Source organism: Crassostrea angulata, chromosome 3 (genome assembly GCF_025612915.1).
Source record: "Crassostrea angulata isolate pt1a10 chromosome 3, ASM2561291v2, whole genome shotgun sequence".
Taxonomy (NCBI): domain Eukaryota; kingdom Metazoa; phylum Mollusca; class Bivalvia; order Ostreida; family Ostreidae; genus Magallana; species Magallana angulata.
In genome coordinates, this window is record NC_069113.1 from 55,253,533 (window position 1) to 55,272,243 (window position 18,711).

The following is an 18,711-nucleotide window of genomic DNA, read 5'->3' on the forward strand; positions in this document are numbered from 1 at the left end:
CTTTGCTGTGTCAGTATGCATAATATAGCCTTGCTTTAAGGAGTACAGTGATATGAAGTATGTAACATTTGTGGACTGTAGTTATATAGTTGTAGCTAGGGGAGGACCTAGTCAGAGACTGTGTGGGCGGTTGTTACTTGGGTCGGATATCCTGCAGTGGAGCCCTCGTTTGTTGAGGGGGTGGGGAATTGATGCATTGATCACCTGTTGTTTCTATTACACAGCGTGACCTCACTGAGTGACCAGGTTCCGTTTGATATAGATCACATTGTGTATATACAAATTACACTATTTATTATTGTTGAATTAGCTGACTATCACTGCTGGTTATGACCTACATTATCAATAGCAATAAAACTTTTTATTGAAAAAAAAAACTGTTTGGTTCTTTACTTCAATGGCTTGTAAATCAGTTTCACTTGAATGTGCTATATTGGAATATGCCTGCATAGCGATTGCACTATGCCACATTCACTGGAAAAAACATTCACTGCTATAGATATGAAACCTTGTCTACATTTTCTGTAACCCATCCAACAACCAGAGAAGGGTAATACAAGATACTGGTAATTTGATTATGCCAGGTAGAATATCTACTGAATACATCCAAGGTCACTTTGAAAGTTTAAAATAGTAATGATGGAATGCATACAGCAAGGAATCTTTGTATACTGCATGTGCTTATCAAAGTTGCACAAAATCACAGAAGCATATAAATTTATCTAAAATATCACTGGTACTTTGACACTTTGTCCTTGATGCAACATACTACAAGAGAAACACAATTGTTTAGTTTTAGTGATTTTATTGAGCTGTAACTTGATGTAAAACAATTTGGGGCAGACACAGGTCACTGGTGCCCAATACAAACTGAACACAGTGACCTCTACAGGACTAAAACTAACAATACAGGGGACACAACTACACATGATGGATACAGTGTGGGACACAATAAACTACAAATTATGTACAGAACAAGACAAAAGACAATCTGTGAATAAGCTCTTGCTGATGTTTGACCCAAACTCATATCATAAACTCACAAACGATTTGATAAAAGACTGCATTACGGTAAATTGGTAATCGCACTGACAGGTAGTGTAAAAGTATAATTAACATATACTCTCTGATAAAATAATCCAATCACACAATAAACCACAAGTCAATATAAAAACAGACGTGAAACAGATTGACATACAGAACACATATACTCAAGACGGCCAATTATGCAAGTACAGACAGGCACCATGTGAAAGACTGCTCGACATTTTTTCTCCTGACAAAGTGATAAAAAAATGTCATGAACTCTTAATTAAAGAATATAATGGAATACTATTATAATGTTCAGAATGAATAAAAACTCTGTGCACACAGATGTGAAATATGAAGTATACAACATGAGGAAGGGGAACAATGTTCTCTGTGGTATATTCCATGATTACTGTATAGAGTTTTACAATAACCATCATACTCCACGACCAAACCCAGTGTTGAAAGTCAAAGACCTTCTAGGCATTTAAAATCAAGATGGCAATTCCACTCAGAAATCCTTGTCTAAACCTGATGTTAACTTCCTACTTTTTATTAATTCAAATTAATGCAAAATATCGTACACAAGACATTATATGCGACGGCTCCGTATGAAATATTACGACCTGTCTAGTTATGTCATGTGACCACTGAGCATTATGTTGAAGATAATGACCTAGCCATGATAAATGGATTGAACTTCTCATAAAAGTAAAGAATGTTAATTAATTAGGATGACTCATTTAGACCCTCACAGATTTTTCTGATGATTTTGCCATTTGCGAAAAACGAAAATGTTTAAATGCACCAAGGTAGACAAGATTGAAGTTGGTGTAAAAATAATTTTTTAAAAAGCGGATGATAAAACAGTAATCGTGTTGCATTAACACATTATAATTTATTCAACATGGAAAAATGCATGGGAAAACAGAGCAACAATGATTACAAAGGCAATGAGACTACTTAACAGCTTGCAAAATATATAAAATATAGTTCAGGGTTTCTTTTATACACAATACATAATCAATATTATGTACAACTTGTCACCAATAATTATAAAATCATAAACCATAAATGAAATCTGGCCGTTATACCCACAATGCAGTGCTGTACATCAAAAACTGTTTTCCCGGGGGAATTAGTTATGTGACAAAACAAGCCTGAGTATTTATTCAGTTATATGTTGTTTATATGATATTATAAATTTGGCTATAATAATTTAGAACAACAAATTGTGCCATAAATTGCTATATTTCTTCTGATTTTAAATAATTTAGTCAACTGCATATGATGCACAGCTCGCTATAGTAAAACACAATTGTGCTGCAATACAAACTGAAAGAGCTATAAAATACGTAAATACAAATAATATAAAATGAAAGCATGAATAAAACAGTGAAAAGTGGCTGGGTGAATACGTTATAACTATGACCTAATTATGTGTACTCGTACAGTGCTGAGCTCTTCACTGCAGTACTTTGGAATTCTCTGAAATTTGTTTATCACAACAATACACAACCTATCTATACTTTGAATAAACACAGTTCATAAAATATTTTAACATTTTAAATATACAATGGAAATGGGTCAGAGTGTTGGGAGTCTGATTTCCTCTCAGTAATATAATTTGTTAACATTCTATGTAATGATATGTACATATACAATGGATATTGGTTCTTTTCTCAGTCGATCAGGGACTCGATGCCTACGTATGACCCAGGACAGGACCGTGGACCACTCGAACAACCCTCCACAAATCCTGATGTAAAATCGTCCCCGTCGCTCTCGTTACGAATTTCTATTGCACTGCCTGCCTTTTTGAAGTCTTTCTTTGTGCTTCCGCGGTATTTCTGTTCCTTTTTGATGTAACGTTCAGAACCGTGATTACTTTCTCCATAACTACTTCCACTTCCTCTCCGCATTAACTTGCTCCTTGGGACTTCTGGTTCAGGGGGAATGTATTCTGTGACATGTGACAATTTGGCTGCAATGTCTGAAAACAGCGCAAGATTGTGAGATTCTAAGAACTCAGGAAGACTCTCATTCTGATTGGTCAGCGAGCTCACGGAAGATCGTGGTCTCTGAGCGCCCAGTAAATCAGCCTCTTTGCTATTGCACTGGTCAAAGTCCGCCTCAGTAAACTCGCGAGCGCCCTCGAGTTTCCATGGCATGATCTCGTCTGACCATCGCACCAGGAATTTGAGGGCCAGTCCTACACACAGGTCGATAAAGGGATTTTCCCTCTCAGGTTTGAAGTAGAACTGGTGTGCAGTACTGTTAGTGATGATGTGGTCGATGTCCAGGAAGTCACGCGCTGCCCATTTTATCCTTTGTCCCCATGTCTCGTCCTTCTCATAGTAGTGAATCTTGAAGTCAAACTTGTCTGCAACAAAAAGTAAATAATTATTACAAAACTTCATAAAATAAGGAGAATGAAAAGCAAATATTTAATACAGGTTTCATAAAGGCCTCTATTCTCTCATCTTGCAGCATGATTGATAGCATGTGCATGAAACTTAATATGATAGATGACAGAGTTAATTGAAAAGAATTTCTAAAGACAGTGCAGACACTAACCATAAAAAATTAGCTATTTTGGTTTTGATATGCTAGTATATCAATTACTAAATTATAGGGCCATATTTAAACTGACAAGTTTTAGTCTTTTATCATGTTTACTGAATGTAAAAATAAAACTGATGACGTCTGCTTTTACTTGATACGAGAAGTTAATGAATTCACAACGTCAATCAGGAGTCGAGAACTACATGTCACTAATCAACTTATGACCTTTGATTTGACAGAAAAATTCTTTGTAAGTAGTTTATACTTATAGACCTTTTATAAAATATTTCTTCTTCCAATTTTAGAATTTTGATAGGTTCATTATGGTTGTTAAATGGAAATTTTATCTTTTGTATCTCTAAAAAACCTCAGCATATTTATCAATTTTTAAATTATGAAATTAAAAACAAAAAAATATCAACTATATGCCCAAAAAATTATTAATGTAATAGAAAAAATGTTGAAGCACAATTGACTTCGCCAATAGTGCAAATTTTGCAAGAAAACCAGTTTGATCTGGAGGAGAGCAAGCACCCTAGCAAAGGACCTATGCGCAGTATGTCAATTTCTGACGTTACCACTGTAAATCTCTTTTTGACAAGTGATTTCCTTCTCGCTCCTTGTGTGTGAACCTATTTATAGTCATATTTAATATACCTGACGTACAATGGCCGCTAAAATACAGGAAGTGTCCTAAGTGGTAAAAGACGTCTACAAAGCGCTGTCAACTTCAGTTGTTACATACAATGACATGTTTTATAAGCTTGTCAGTCTGTCAAACCTACACTTATTTCCTAATTCATTGATGATTCATCAGATATCCACTTCATCCAAGGAGAGAAAAAACCCCAGAATCTTCATAATTCTAAATAGCAATTCAGGCTATTTCTGTTGTGGTTAACAATTAATAAATGCAGATTTCCTAACTGTCAAAACTGTGCTAGGTAGAGCTTTCTATTAAGTCAAAAGAATCTAGAAGCAGTCGTTCTCATAAACAGCCTTTTCTAGAGGATTCCCAAAACCCTGACATCTATCACATACCTGCATCTTGTTAAATATAAAATAAGATCCCAATGTTTGACAGACAACATTTTTAACGGATTGCAAATATGCATAAAATTTCTAGTTTAAAAGTTGATTTGTCATTTGTAGGAATTATAGTCATACTGGACTACAACATGAGCCCTCGATTCCCATATTGATGTTTAATATTCTAACTTAAAGGATGAGCTAGTGAATTTTCTAAGTGCATTCACAATTAAGTCTTTGACTCACCTGCACTACGCCATCTAGTGGCACACAGACAGTAGGGGCCACGACTCCCCACAACCAACAGAGCAAGCTTCAGGTGCTGTCTACCCTGAAAAAACAAAACAAAGGTGTGTTATTATTTTATCGTCCAATGCATACTGGAATGCCAAGGAAATGTTGTGGTATCAGAAGCTATTACATTTCTTTGACACAGGGTCACACACTATCAAGAATTCGATCCAGAATTTATCAATGAATCATGAGAGGAATTTTGACTCATACCATTGTACATTTTTTCAACCTGCTAATTTAAGTGCAGTATACTTTAATTCAACTGAATGATAAAATATAAGTTGCACCAGCAAAAAACTGAAACTTGTGCCAAATATCTCTGTGTAAACTGAAACTCTGTTTTAAAAACTAATAAAACTTCATTTCAAACTGTCTCAGACTGATGAATACAGTGAAAACTCTACAAATGTGGTAATTAATATTTTGCACTGTCAGGAACATTTGAAAATTATGTGCAACTAATAGTAAACGAACAACAACAACAAAAACAGTAAATGTCTAGTGATTGATGGAAGCGTCTGCGACGTGAAAAAGAATCGCAGACTCTGTCAATGACCCTATCCTCCTGCTACCGTCTGAATGAATATAATCAAAAACTAAATGTGAATTTCATCATAAATTACAAAAATAACTTTCATATTTGAACTGAATATATTAAACATAAATATTACGATGCAAATAATGATATATACCATGCACTTATTGCGTACTGGTAAATAATAGCTGGAGAAGTTCTACTAGCCTAGATATCAACACTGTGCCGCTTCAATGAGAACCTGTGCCCTTCATTTCTCCTTGAATTGAGGATTTTACACACAAAAGTCATTTAAAAAAGACATTTCTATCCTAATTTTTACCTTGAAAACTTTACTTTCAAAAAGTTCAAACATAATACAGTGTACAATGTATGTCACAGGAATTTTGCGCTGTATTTTCATTTCATCTGTCGTATCAGGAACAGACTATTCAAAAGATCCTAACTATCTTTGTTACTACATTGTATGCCAATGTCCCTTTCTTAGTCAACATTTGTCAGTTTTAACCTTATTCAGAAAATTCAACCTTAGTTATTCACTAATTTCATCCATATTCAATGGTAATTTACCATCATTTAAAACTATTAACATGTTAAGCATGCAGATAATTCTATATTACAAATAAATGACATCAGGAAATGCTAGAAAATATGTGACTTTGCCAGGCACAGGCCTTCCAGGTGAGAAAATGTAACCTCAACGTCTCTCTACGCAGTTCATGTAAATGACCCCTGTAATTTGATCCAGTGACCGCTGAAGTTTCAGCGGAATAAAAAGTCAATCTATCCAGAGAGATAATTTCAGGCTTATTTAATTCCCCAACAGCCATTTATTTCACATTAGAATTCAGCGTTTCTTTTGATGAAGGGTACATGACTTTGTGACCTCTTGGCTATTGATTTGACTTGAGGTGGTACAGGTAACTTGGTACAAGACCATATTGGTAATCATTAACTGATCTGAATATCGTTAGCATAAAAAAGAAATTTATCTTGTCTTTAATATCAACTGTCAAATGATTTCACAAAAGGATGCAATTTTCATGTCTAGTTTACAATGATTTACGCAATAGGGAGCATATAACACCTGAGTGACATACAACCTGTCATCAATCCCTCGTCATCAATACATAGCGACAAAATTTATGAGACCTGATCAAATCAATTTTCTTAGTTTGAACAATGATTTCTTTGTTTTAAAATTATTCATTAACTCCTAATTTCTATTGTCTCTGTTTGTCAGTGATGTTTTGCAATTCAATTTGCAAGCACAATATCTGGAGTCATACTATTACAATGTGATACATGATAGTATTTAAGTTAATCAATATTTTGTCACTTTGTCAGGGTATAGAAATAAACTAAATGGCATCAAGAAGAAAATTTTATTACAATTAAATGCTATGTTAATGATGAAAAAATGTGTTCTTTTAAAAAAAAAATAATTACTGAGTGTAAATATTCAAGATTTTCCTAATGTCAGACTATGATTATTTTGTTTCAGAAATGTAACAGAAATTTTTTGAAAAAATTTGACCAAACTAAACAGAGAACAAGAAACTTACTAAAATTACTGTTAGATTTTTTATTTCTAAAATCAAAAATCTATTTTATTTTAAATAACATCAAGCTGGGTGTATTTTTGAAAATATGTGAAAACCACCACAATCATAGAATATCAATGTTAATAGTTTTACTCAAATCATCCCCAACACTACACAATAAAATGTAAGCATTCCTACTGTAATGTAATATGTCAGTCATTTTTAATTATCCTACAAATTGATTCATCACCGAGGGAGATTAAAGCATTATATGTGAAGTACGCGTAACATGCCCTCCCAGCTACCATCATTTGTACAGATATTTCCTGATGCATAATCTTCTGCCATTAACATTTCCTTGCTATTTCATGTGTTGTACAGGTAAGGTTCCTGTGTCATCAATTAACAATTAATAAATTCAACTTTTGGCAGACATGAAATTTTCCTATGCTCTGAACTTTAACCCTGCATGAAGATGTGCCAAGTGTGTGTACATGCATTTACAGGGCTGTTCTGTCTCGTTTCATTTATTAAAATTTCGCTCACAAACTTAATTAATTTAGGTACTGGTATATTAATCGCCTTTACTGAGTCATACAACTGGCTTTCCAACTCAATTAAAACAAAGGAGCTTCATAAATACAAGTGGCCTTTATGCCAACAAGCTTCAAAGTAGAATTAGATAAGACTTAGGAATGTCTGCCTGACATATCTGTACTTGTAATAAATGTTTATGAGGTCATTAATAAAATGTTTAATTAAATCGAAGTGAGAGAAAAATTGGGATTTAAAAAAAGAATGAAAATATATTTAAAAGCTGCCTTAATATCCAGTGTCATGAAAAATGTCCTTGAAAATTTACAAGGTGAATAGGTCAGGTGAGAAAGCCTCTTCTAGCGTCAAAAATTGATGGAGAGATAGATAACATTACATACGAGGGCCACAGGAAGGTTGATCTTGGCTATTGACCATAACTAAAATTGCTAGAGCTATATTCCACCCTTGATTCATCTAATGATAATCTAAGGTAGATAACACTGCATGGTCCAATAGATATGGCTTCAGGCTTACTGGTCATCTTTTGTGAAGTAATCATTAAGTACTATGATGTGGTCAGCAGCTTCATGTGCTCTCAACCAAACACTGGGACAGGTACCTGAACATTGGCCTTTTATCTTCCCTAATTCTAGAGTTATCTTTTGTCCAGTTCCTTTGATGTCCTTTGCCTGAATTACATTAATTAGATGACCAACTCTGACCCATTCCACATGATTGAAATCATCAAAGTCAGAACCAGAATTTCAGCTGGTTTCAACCAGTTCTATGATTGAGGGACCCAACGTCAATGACCCTTGGGAACCAGTAACCCATGGATCCCTGTTTTTTGCCGGACTTTTCTGACTGAATTCATCACTAAGCCCCTGTGACATTAAAATTACATTGTACTCATGATGTTCATGTGATATTACACTTACATTGTACTCCCGATGTTCCACCACTGGAATCAAGCAGGCCATGGGTTTATTGGAACTGATCTGCCGGACTTGGATCCCCGAGGGAATTTCCTGATTTGAGCAACAAGGTCGGAACGACCAGCATTCAGTCACTGCTGTCCGTAAATAATTCACCAACCTGCGCCAAAAATAAACAGGCAGATGTAGAAAATGTTGCCAACATCATAATTTAAAGTTGCTATTTTAATCCATGTATTCCTTCAGGCTAATAAGATTAATTTTGTAACAAGGAACTTAACTATAATTAATTGCTTAAAACTAACAATCTTATTATGCAGTTTCCTCGACAAGTTTAACTGTGTGATAATTTTCCTTTACCTTTGGTAAAATTCCAACAGAACATCTATAAACTCTCCTCTAACTACATATGTATTAAACTATTGAATATCTAGTTCCTACCTTTGACTGTTGCAGATGTACCCCCTCATCTTCCCGCCATCTTCTTTCTGTTTCGGTGGGAAATTTTCATTGCTGGACAAGATTTCGTACAGGGACATTGAGGTTCTGAACGGTTTGTCAGCTGTGGAGGGACGGAGCCAGAGGGAGGGGCTGGCCTTGGACTCCCCTAGTAACTCACACCGGAGCTTCATGGTCAGGTGGTGCCCGTAACCGTCCACATCAAAGTTCAGCCTGATGTGTTGGTTGATGACGGTGTGGAGGGGGAGGCCGATGCCCACACCGTTGTTCTTTGCCATCACTATACATTCCGTCGCGTTTCCAGCCGGATTTGTGATAACCTCTTTGCTAAAGAATCCATGCTTTTTGGTCGTGTGTACAATAAGTCCCACATTGAGATTTACCCTGTCCCCGGGACAATAGGGAAATGTGACAATGGAGCGTGACCCCTGGGGGACCGGCCAAGACCACTTCTTCCCGTGCCTCACTAACTGCTTCTCCAATCTCTCAGTCTCTGTCTGGAAATTATCCTGGTAAGATAACGATAATTTGACGTCCAAGATTTTCACTCTTTTGGATACCCTGTTTCTGAAGATCTCAAGGGATGTTACTCCTACTGACAGGGTCTTGGAGGCGGCCTGTCTCAGGATTTCACTGTTTATCTGCTTTTCTAGAATGCTGCTTGTATTATCCATCCTCTGGTTCTTTATTTCTTCAATAGCCATTAGGTAAAATTCTCACTGACGTCACAAAGTTGCTCTAAGTTGTTTAATAACTGAAAAAAAGAAAGGAAAATTAATCATCCTGCACAATTTAAAATTTTAATTCATTTTTTAAAGCATGCATTTCTATGCTAAAACCAAGGTAAAGCACAAAACTTGGTCCATACAGATGACAGCAGTTTTATAAATCTGAAAACAATTCAACTCAAGAAAAATAACAGGCTCCTGCATAAACATTGAATTGATTTTATATCAGAAAATTAAATTCCCTCCAGAAATTCAACAACTTTACACCGGTCAATAAGTCACTAGGTACAAACCTTACAAACTCTGGCTTTACACTTATCCAGTCCAATCAATCAATAATTGGTTAATTAGAGGATATTAAGGATAATTCATCCAGTGATGGAGACACAGGAAAGACTGGGGACCCCTGATTGTTAGCGGTTTCTGTGCGATACAGTTCTGTCCTGCGACCAACTGTCACTCACAGAGAGAGAGCAGACGACAGAGAGAATCACCAAACGTCTGCTCACCACGGCTAACAACCAAAAGGTGTCACTCTGACGAACACAGTACACCTTTATACATTGAGAGACTTCCGGGACTCTCGCTCAGAAAATCTAGTGACGTCCCTGGACCGTCACAGAGCACTAAATGTGGTTGTGTAATGAAGGCACTGTTGAATTTGAATTCAGTGATGACCGCTCCACTGACCTGCGGCCAGCTCTATTCTGTCCTCTTTATACAGACCTGGTCCTTTGTTCTCCTAGAACAGAGCAATTGTCTGCTTTATTTAAACTTCTCCTATAGTCCAATGTCTACTTCTTTTCTTTCAACTTTATAAGTCAAAGAGCTAATTTACTTTCCAGCATTTAAATGTACCGTAATTTTTTTTCTAGTTCAAGTACACTGATCTAGCTTACCATTACATGTAGAAACATCGAAGGTCAAAGTTGGATTCGATATTTAGCGTTCACAATGGTTGCGATTTAGAGAGCCCTTTGCAAAGAGTGGGTCTAGCCTTCTTGAAGTTCAATTGCCAATGTGATGCCCAGCTATGCAGCTCTGTTATATACACCCGATTTTATCGGTGCCTTGTTTTGGTAGCGATCACATTACTAGTGTATTAAGTGTAAGACTCTCGTCTTCTTATATACAAGAGAGCAGTCACGTGTTGTGACAAATGGCATAGACATAAAGTATTTAATAAAGATTATGTGTTGTAGAAAATTCAGTATTTCAATATCAAATGAGCTCACCTCAAAAACAAACAACAGTACTTTTTCTTCACCTTACGTTTACCTCGTGGTTTCCCAACATTAACTGAATTATAATCAAGTACAATAGATGTCTCAAAAATCTCACTAATTTATGTTTCACATTACAGGGGTCATCTATACTATAAGTAAATCATCCCAATCTAAATGAGAAGAATTATAAAAGATCTTTACAAATATCTGTTGTTTACATTCAGATAGATGGTCAGTCAGTTATCAGTTTTGCGTAAAAAGATGCGCTCGATTGACGTAACTCTTCAGAAACCTGAGTATGCAGGTAGATTTGTACTTTTATGTTACTGATAAAAAATAAGTATTGAATGTTACGTCTTATCGTAAATAAACAATAAAGACGTCACTGATTATGCTGCTTAAATATCTATGATGCTGTTGTATTAACATTTCATTATAAATCTGATATTTTGGGAGCATCATCAGGTCATATAATTATTATTAACAAGTCCAAAAACAGGTAGTTGTTATTTTTCCTCTAGGGGGGTTGTTTGAAACTAATGTTAGAAGCTTTCGGTTATATTTTCCTTTGCTGGTGTTGTTAATAACTCGTTAGATGTTTGACTGAAGCAGAGATGGGGAGAAAGATCTGGTTTGTGTTTGTAAACACCCGGGGTGTTCTAACAAAGAATGGATCACCAGGCAACAATAGACACCCATGATAGAGTGTGACAGGCTGTCTGAGCCAGACACTGGGGATTTAAAAAACACAACACCATTAGGTCATCTACACAGCTACATCATCATGATCATCGTGATCATACTCTACAAGTTTACAAAATGAAACAGTGACGCCATTATGTAAACCCCTAATTAAGAAATAATTTTTTGATTTCTTATAATACTTGAATTTCTTTAACCTGATGAAATTATAACAAAACAGAACAATGCAAATGTCAAATGAATTGAATCTATCTCCAACTGAAGATCTATTTTAATCGGCCTTCAGATTAAATTCACTGTGGTCACTGCGTGACTGCAGCATGTTACTCCACGTTCTAAAGTTTTCATAATTATTTTTCTAAACCTTCTTTCAAATGGACTGCATTCATCTTTTGTTTCGAGAAGAGAAAGTTGTTTTGTAACATTTTCCTGACAAAATGCATCTATAATGCATCACTTTAATGCCTTATGCTAACTGTAGTAATGGTTTAATTAGCATTTCTGACCTTTATTTCTTATGAAAATTTGTAAAAGATATCAAAGTTTTACAGTTCGCCATTAGTTTTATAACTAATACAAGATGTCAGTGTTGTGGTAAGGCTGGTTCTAAGGGTTCCTACTGTACAGGTACGTATATACGTAGATATAAACTCCCGACAGAAAACATGAAGAAAACCAGACATAACCAGATATAAGCTTAATTAATTCAGAAAACATAATCACACGATTATGATGTAATGAATGCATTTTATACCTCAGAGTAATCAGATTAATATAGGAAAAAAAAATAAATGAAAATGCCAGGAAAGTGAAACGCCCATGCAGATAATATTACTATTTACCAGTCCCTGTCAAAAGATTTTTGATTATGATATGAACTAAATCAAGAGTCCTGGTCCTGGAGCCTTTAACATCCTTTTTTTTCTGGATAGCTATAATAATCCAGCACATGCAGTCAGTCCTAAAAATCTTAAACTTTACAGCCTTTGGTTTTTTATTTCTTTTGGAGAGTCTTTACATTGACAATATAAAATCTAGCAATTTTATATAAAGTCTAACTTGAAAATGTGCTGACACAGCGTAATAAACTGGACTGTACAGTTTTATTTCTCAGCCTTGACCCACATTAAATGTCCTGGGGATTACGGCCTTCTTTTATTCAATCTTTTTATTCAATCTGAAGAGCTCTTTGTATGACCACTGAATGTTTTAATATTGAAGGTAAACTTGGTCCGAATGTTCATTTTGCTCCACACAAAGATTGTACAAATCTGTAACCTTGAGGTTGTTTCATAATATAATGATTACGCTTAACATCACAGCCTGAACCATGACTAATCTCTAACCTTGACCAATTCTTAAAGTGACCACACTTCAAAATCAAAGGATTCTCTTACAACTGTTCTACTGTATAAGATACCCTTAAACAAATAAGAATACATTTAACAGTTAAAATTTTGATATATTTGCAATTTATAATTTGTGATGCATATGCATGCTGGGTTTACAATCGTCAAGTTAAATACTGATAGACCATAATTATGTTTTTTATACTACAGAGATCTTATACCAGCTGACATCAGCATGAAACAAACTGTGTACACAATGTCATTGATCCCTCGGTATGTGACCATTACCTCCTCTTATAACTGCCAAAAGTGGAGTTTAAGCAGTTTTTCTAAAGATCCTACAATTTAATAGTAAGCTTGTGATTAAGTAATGTGATGACCTAGTTCCCTTATAGCACACTATAGCACAAGGTCATCTGATGACCTAGTTCCTCTATAGCACACATCTGATAACCTAGTTCCTCTATAGCACACATCTGATGACCTAGTTCCTCTATAGCACACTGAAGCACGAGGTCATTTGATGACCCAGTCCCTCTATAGCACAAGGTCGTCTGATGCCCTTGTCACTAACACGTAATACATCATCTTGATTTCTTTGTGATGGACACCGCGGTAGTATGCCATCACTCATTCACATGACGTACCGACACTCTGATCTGTCAGCAGGAAGTACTCACTGGTCATCTGCAAAGAGAACTAGCGGTCCAGTTCCCTTGGCCCTCTATTATACATGAGCTGTATTCTATCATCTATAGGGTGCACCAGCATCACACCTCAGTTCCCTACCCCATTTTGATCTAGACCATCACTTTGTTTCTGATTTCAAACTTGATTTTGTGGTAATAACTGCATGCAGACAGTCACTAAACAATTTCAGTAACTCAGAGAGTCTTCATATCTACTAGTAGTTAACTTTATATTACTACATGTACATGTAAATGTATCTCTTATAATTTTATCTGCCGCAAAAATGTACCAGTCTGCATGTGGTCTGACGCTTGTAACTTACAGCTTAGTGTTGGATTTTTGTTTCAGAAGATTTCTACTTTATGGAATATATGGCAAACAATTTTGTACAAGGATGAAAACAATGTAATATTATCGGTCTCCAGCCATTTTCCCATAAAAAATATAGTAAATTATAATTTCCGGTATTTTACATGCATAAATTACAAGGACAGATCTATTTCTAGAAGTTGTAACCTAATGAAACCATTAAATTGGGATTACTTGACTAATTTAGAACACACACTAATTGGTGTGACGTCAAACAGTCTCTTTTGTATTCATGAAGTTTTTAAATTATAAAAACTTTCACTGGTCTCTGTAATTATTTTTACTTCAACTTTTCCCCTTTACATTACCTTAAGTGCAAAAAAGCCTGACTCAGAGCCATTTTATGTAAATTGATATATGTTAACATGTATATCAGTGTGTATAATATTGATAAAACATAAACTCCTCTTAAAGATTAGATAATGTTTTTAAATATTTAAACTTATATAATGAAGAGTTCTCAATCTTTGATCCTTAAAATTTCTTTTTTTAAACTAAAGCTACTTTTAAAAAAAAAATACTCAATATCCAGAAGTTTTTTTTAAGTATGTAACCATAATGCCACAAGACAGAATTTGTTTTCTTCTTTGTTGAACATTGAGTCCAGTTCATTTGAAAAGTATAAACCCACTCCCAATCAAATAACTTAGCTAATATTTTGTCAAATCTTTGCATCAATTTTATCATATTCAAGTTTTATGTAATAATCACAAAATGCATTTATGGATTCAGTTTTTAAAGGGTCAAGAAACTCCTGTTGTGATGTGAGAATAAAACTGGACTATCAGAGAACCCACAAGGACATAAAAAAAGTGCTTGCATCGGCATAATTCACCATCAAAGCGGTTCATACTGGTTCTTCAGTGACCAGTCCGGCCCTGGGGGTGAGATAAACAGCTGATCTAACGGACAAGGGGGCAACTAGTGAAGATATGTCATAGAAGATTGATATTGGAATGGCATTCCACAGAAATAGTGGTCTATAAATAGCCATGGCTTTCAATTTAGAGTTATTCTGTCTTACATTTTGTATGTTGACCAGTAAAAAAGACTGAAAGGAGAAGTATATTACCTAAATCTCAATAGAATGCTTCTTATAACAAGGTGGTTAACTATTTCAAAATTAATGAAAGCTCCATTTCCAGAAAATATGTAGTATTACCAGGTATCTGAGGTACAAAAATGTTCAGTCATAAACCCTGAACATAGAAAATAAGCATGATATCTGCATGATCCGCATGCAGTTCTATTTTCCCAAATTCTCAAAAATATATAATAATGCGGACATTCAAGGATTCTTAAAGGTTCATTCATGACAATAAACATTGGACAGGTATAGAGAATACACCTGTCGAAGAGTATTACATGTATTATGGACTTACTTCATTTAACATGCAGAATCAAACACACCAGACAGTACAGGTAAACCTGACCCCCTCTCTCCCTCCAACAGCTGATTTCTAATGACCAGGTGTGATCAGTGTGTCAAAGATTTACTCTATAAAACAAGCAGTATTACGTAACGTCTCAAGAGTTATCTCTCAGTCTATTGTCCAACTCTCTGCATGGATGCATACTTATTGTAAAAGTACAGACCGGGAGATAAGAGATCAAGTCCATTGAGTGCCTATTAGCTTTATCAGACTGCTAATTCTAAGCTAGGTATACACTCCACTGTAGAATCCCCCGTAATCAGACAGGCTAGCTCATATACACGTACTGTCTTCTGGACTTCAGGTGCTTATAAAGTTTTTATTACTTGTACTTTATAAATAGGTCAGCCTTAGTTTGCTGAAAAACCTTTAATCTGTAAACTGCACATGCACAGACCATTATCATATCATGGAGAGCATTATTGACAACTTATGAATTCAGGAACTCAATATTTGCATTTCTTGAAAAAAATCAAATCAATGCCCAGAAAGTTCTATCATTCCACGTTGAAAACTTAAGTTGAAGAAAATCCTCCTCAATAGTTTAAACATATATGACAAAGGAATTCAACTTACTGCAGGTTTCTTTGCTTTTATGCTAAATATTTCTTTCTAAATGAAATGTGCATGCAGATGTCCACATGGAACATCTGATGTGAACATGCAGTGCCCTAAGTTAAGACCTCATAAAGTATCGATCATCTTTTAATTCAATGCTTAGTGCTTAGATATTGGCCAGAAAGAAATAAATTTAAAAAATGGTTATTTGATACTTTACTTAGAATAAAAGGAATGGTCAGTATTAAATGGGTCTGTGATTTCCAGAAAAACAAGCTAGAGCAGTTTTATCAGTCTTATGATTATTACCTGGTAATTAATTCCTTCCCGAAGACTTAATCCTGCTGGATGACCAGGGGATTAAATCATGTAAGGTAACATTATAATCACTTGTGCCACTAATTGCCGCTATGATCGCTATCTGGTTATTTATGGTCAATCACTGATATTGGTCATCTGATGGTGTAACATCCTACCTTAGGATATAGCTATTCTGGGTAGCTGTGAACTCTCTAACACTAATCGGGTAGACTAGAATTTAGTCATGATTCACTGTTAATGTAAATGGAAGCTGTCCTGTAGACATGTATATATAGCTACATATAAATACTTGACCCGTTTGTTGGTCATTCAAGTTTATTTACCTGATTCACAGGTATGTGAACCTCACCTAGCCTACAGACCTCTATTGTTTAAACTGGTCATCTGAACAATTTATTACCCAGGCCATAACAAAGAGATACTCAGTGACTCTGAGCTAGTAAACAAAGCCTATCTCGTCACAAATGGGCACCATATTAAACGTATATATCCAAAGCCAAGCTGACAAATTGTCATTTACGGTAAAAGTAAATTCAATGTCTTATCCATATTTGTCACAGTAGTACATGCATTGTATATACATGCGTACGTCATGATCCAAAATTGATGGTCACTGACAACAACTATGCTTGGCAATAATTGCCGAGAACGTTTTGTGCCACGATGCACCAAGAGTACCGGTATATTCCGGTATGCACACAATGTGCAGACTCGGCAAATAGCTGGACCTGTAGCCCCCCCCCCCCCCCCCGTCTTACTGTCACCTCTGACCCCGACAATATAGAACTATCCCTACCTTGTAGATCTCAATACAGGAATATAACCACACAATGATTGATCACACTCGTTTAATCCAAGCTTCTCATTCAGTTAAAATTCCTCTCTCTAATGTCATTTCTATTAAACTTGAACACAGAGTATCATGTTAATGATGTATGTTTTCTTCAGATTGATCCAATGTCCCTAACAATTATTCACATTTGGGTTCAGTGCTATATATGCCTTAACAAAGTTATACTTGTTCATGCATGCAATGTACAAATTGACATACATGTATATATTTAATTATTGAATTACGATTTATATTTTATAAGTAGTTCATCGATTCAGCATTTGCTACATATGCTGCATGTATGCCATTTGTCATTTAGACAAAGGATTTTGAGTTTAGCTTCGGTAAATCCATCATATCAACATGATCAATTTGGAGAGACATTTTATTTTAATCATGATCGGTAAAAATAATATCTCAAATGAGTTGAAAATGTTTCTGATGTAGACATTTTAACACGGATGACATATGAAAGTAAAATATCTGAGATTATCGTTTTAAATTACATGTTTTAATAAATATAGGTACGATGTACCTATTTGTTTGTTTACAATTCTATATGTTTTCATTATTCAGGTAAACACAGTCACTGCCTACCCATTCCTCCAATTTAATTCATTTAATTTTAGCAAAAATGTTAATTGGCAGCCAGATCATTGTGACACCGGGGTACACGGAGTGACCAATGCCTGACCCCCAATGAATGACAGTCATATTCAAAACCGACAACCGATACCCAGGTATTATAACCAGGTGTTTCCGATGTCAGAAAGTCACAGTTGGTGTTTACTCTCTTAGAGATCAGTAGATTTGAAGATACTTACTTGTTTATCCATGTTTAAACTTCTTTCTATTCTCGTTGGTTTCACACTTTCTGTTTGCAAAATCCAAATCTAACCTTTAGTAATCACTTCCGGTGGCGCTTTTTACAGGTGTTTCAAAGCTGTGAGTCACGTGGTGTAGGCGTTCAGGTATTTAGAGGGTTGGTCTCAGGTATCCCTCCATAGCAAAAACAGTCACAACTGAAATATACCGTCATAAAGACCGAAATATCTGGCATTTTTTGATATTTTACTTGCCAGGCAAATCGTTCAAAAAAGCCGGGAAAATTTTAAAGTCATATTTTGGACCATATATATAAATGCATGTGTAAATATGAGTAACATGATTTCTGATTAGAGAAATACGTTGTTTCTTATCACTTAACTTTTGGGTGTACATAAAATATTATTTTCAAAATATTATTTTGCCCAGAGAATCGAGGAGGGGATGCCCACTCCTGATAATAATTTTAAAATGTCATCTTTGAAAAAAAATATTACAAGTTAATTTCAACAAAAATTTCTAAGGGGCCACAAAAGTGGAGACTAAGAGTGAGTAGCTTGAACTTTTACTTTTATATAATTTTCCAAATTAAATTTTAAAAACAAGGTTAATTTTTTTCTTAAAAAAGACTGAGGATGTTCTAGACCCCTCCCCCTCATGGTCACGTACCCCCCCCCCCCCCCGACTTCCCTGAATGGATAACAATAAAAACCAACACAGTGGTACATACTAAGGAGGAAAAATGACATGC

The 18,711-nt window shown here is 35.3% G+C and overlaps 1 protein-coding gene across 4 annotated transcripts; it reads right to left on the reverse strand.

Moving 5' to 3' along the window:
- Positions 1 to 785: 785 nt before the first annotated feature.
- Positions 786 to 18,116, reverse strand: LOC128176142 (uncharacterized). 4 transcript variants are annotated; one of them, XM_052842233.1, is made up of 5 exons: positions 17,960 to 18,116; positions 8,910 to 9,681; positions 8,472 to 8,628; positions 4,870 to 4,954; positions 786 to 3,412 (listed from the first exon to the last, which is right to left on the reverse strand). In XM_052842233.1, exons 2-5 carry the CDS (start codon positions 9,629 to 9,631, stop codon positions 2,712 to 2,714), a joined length of 1,665 nt encoding a protein of 554 aa, XP_052698193.1. In that variant the 5' UTR covers positions 9,632 to 9,681; positions 17,960 to 18,116; the 3' UTR covers positions 786 to 2,711. The 4 variants fall into 4 exon arrangements, with proteins under 4 accessions (XP_052698193.1, XP_052698196.1, XP_052698195.1 ...); XM_052842236.1 differs by lacking the exon at positions 17,960 to 18,116 and adding an exon at positions 15,374 to 15,849; XM_052842235.1 differs by lacking the exon at positions 17,960 to 18,116 and adding an exon at positions 10,555 to 10,912.
- Positions 18,117 to 18,711: the final 595 nt, after the last annotated feature.

What these genes read in the sequence shown, in the direction of transcription:
- LOC128176142 (XM_052842233.1), bottom strand. Translation starts at nt 9,631, where the DNA reads ATGGCTATTGAAGAAATAAAGAACCAGAGGATGGATAATACAAGCAGC. An exon ending in TACATCTGCAACAGTCAAAG is followed by an intron (nt 8,629 to 8,909) that starts GTAGGAACTAGA and finishes TTTTTGGCGCAG; the next exon opens with GTTGGTGAATTATTTACGGA. An exon ending in TGGAACATCGGGAGTACAAT is followed by an intron (nt 4,955 to 8,471) that starts GTAAGTGTAATA and finishes TTGTTTTTTCAG; the next exon opens with GGTAGACAGCACCTGAAGCT.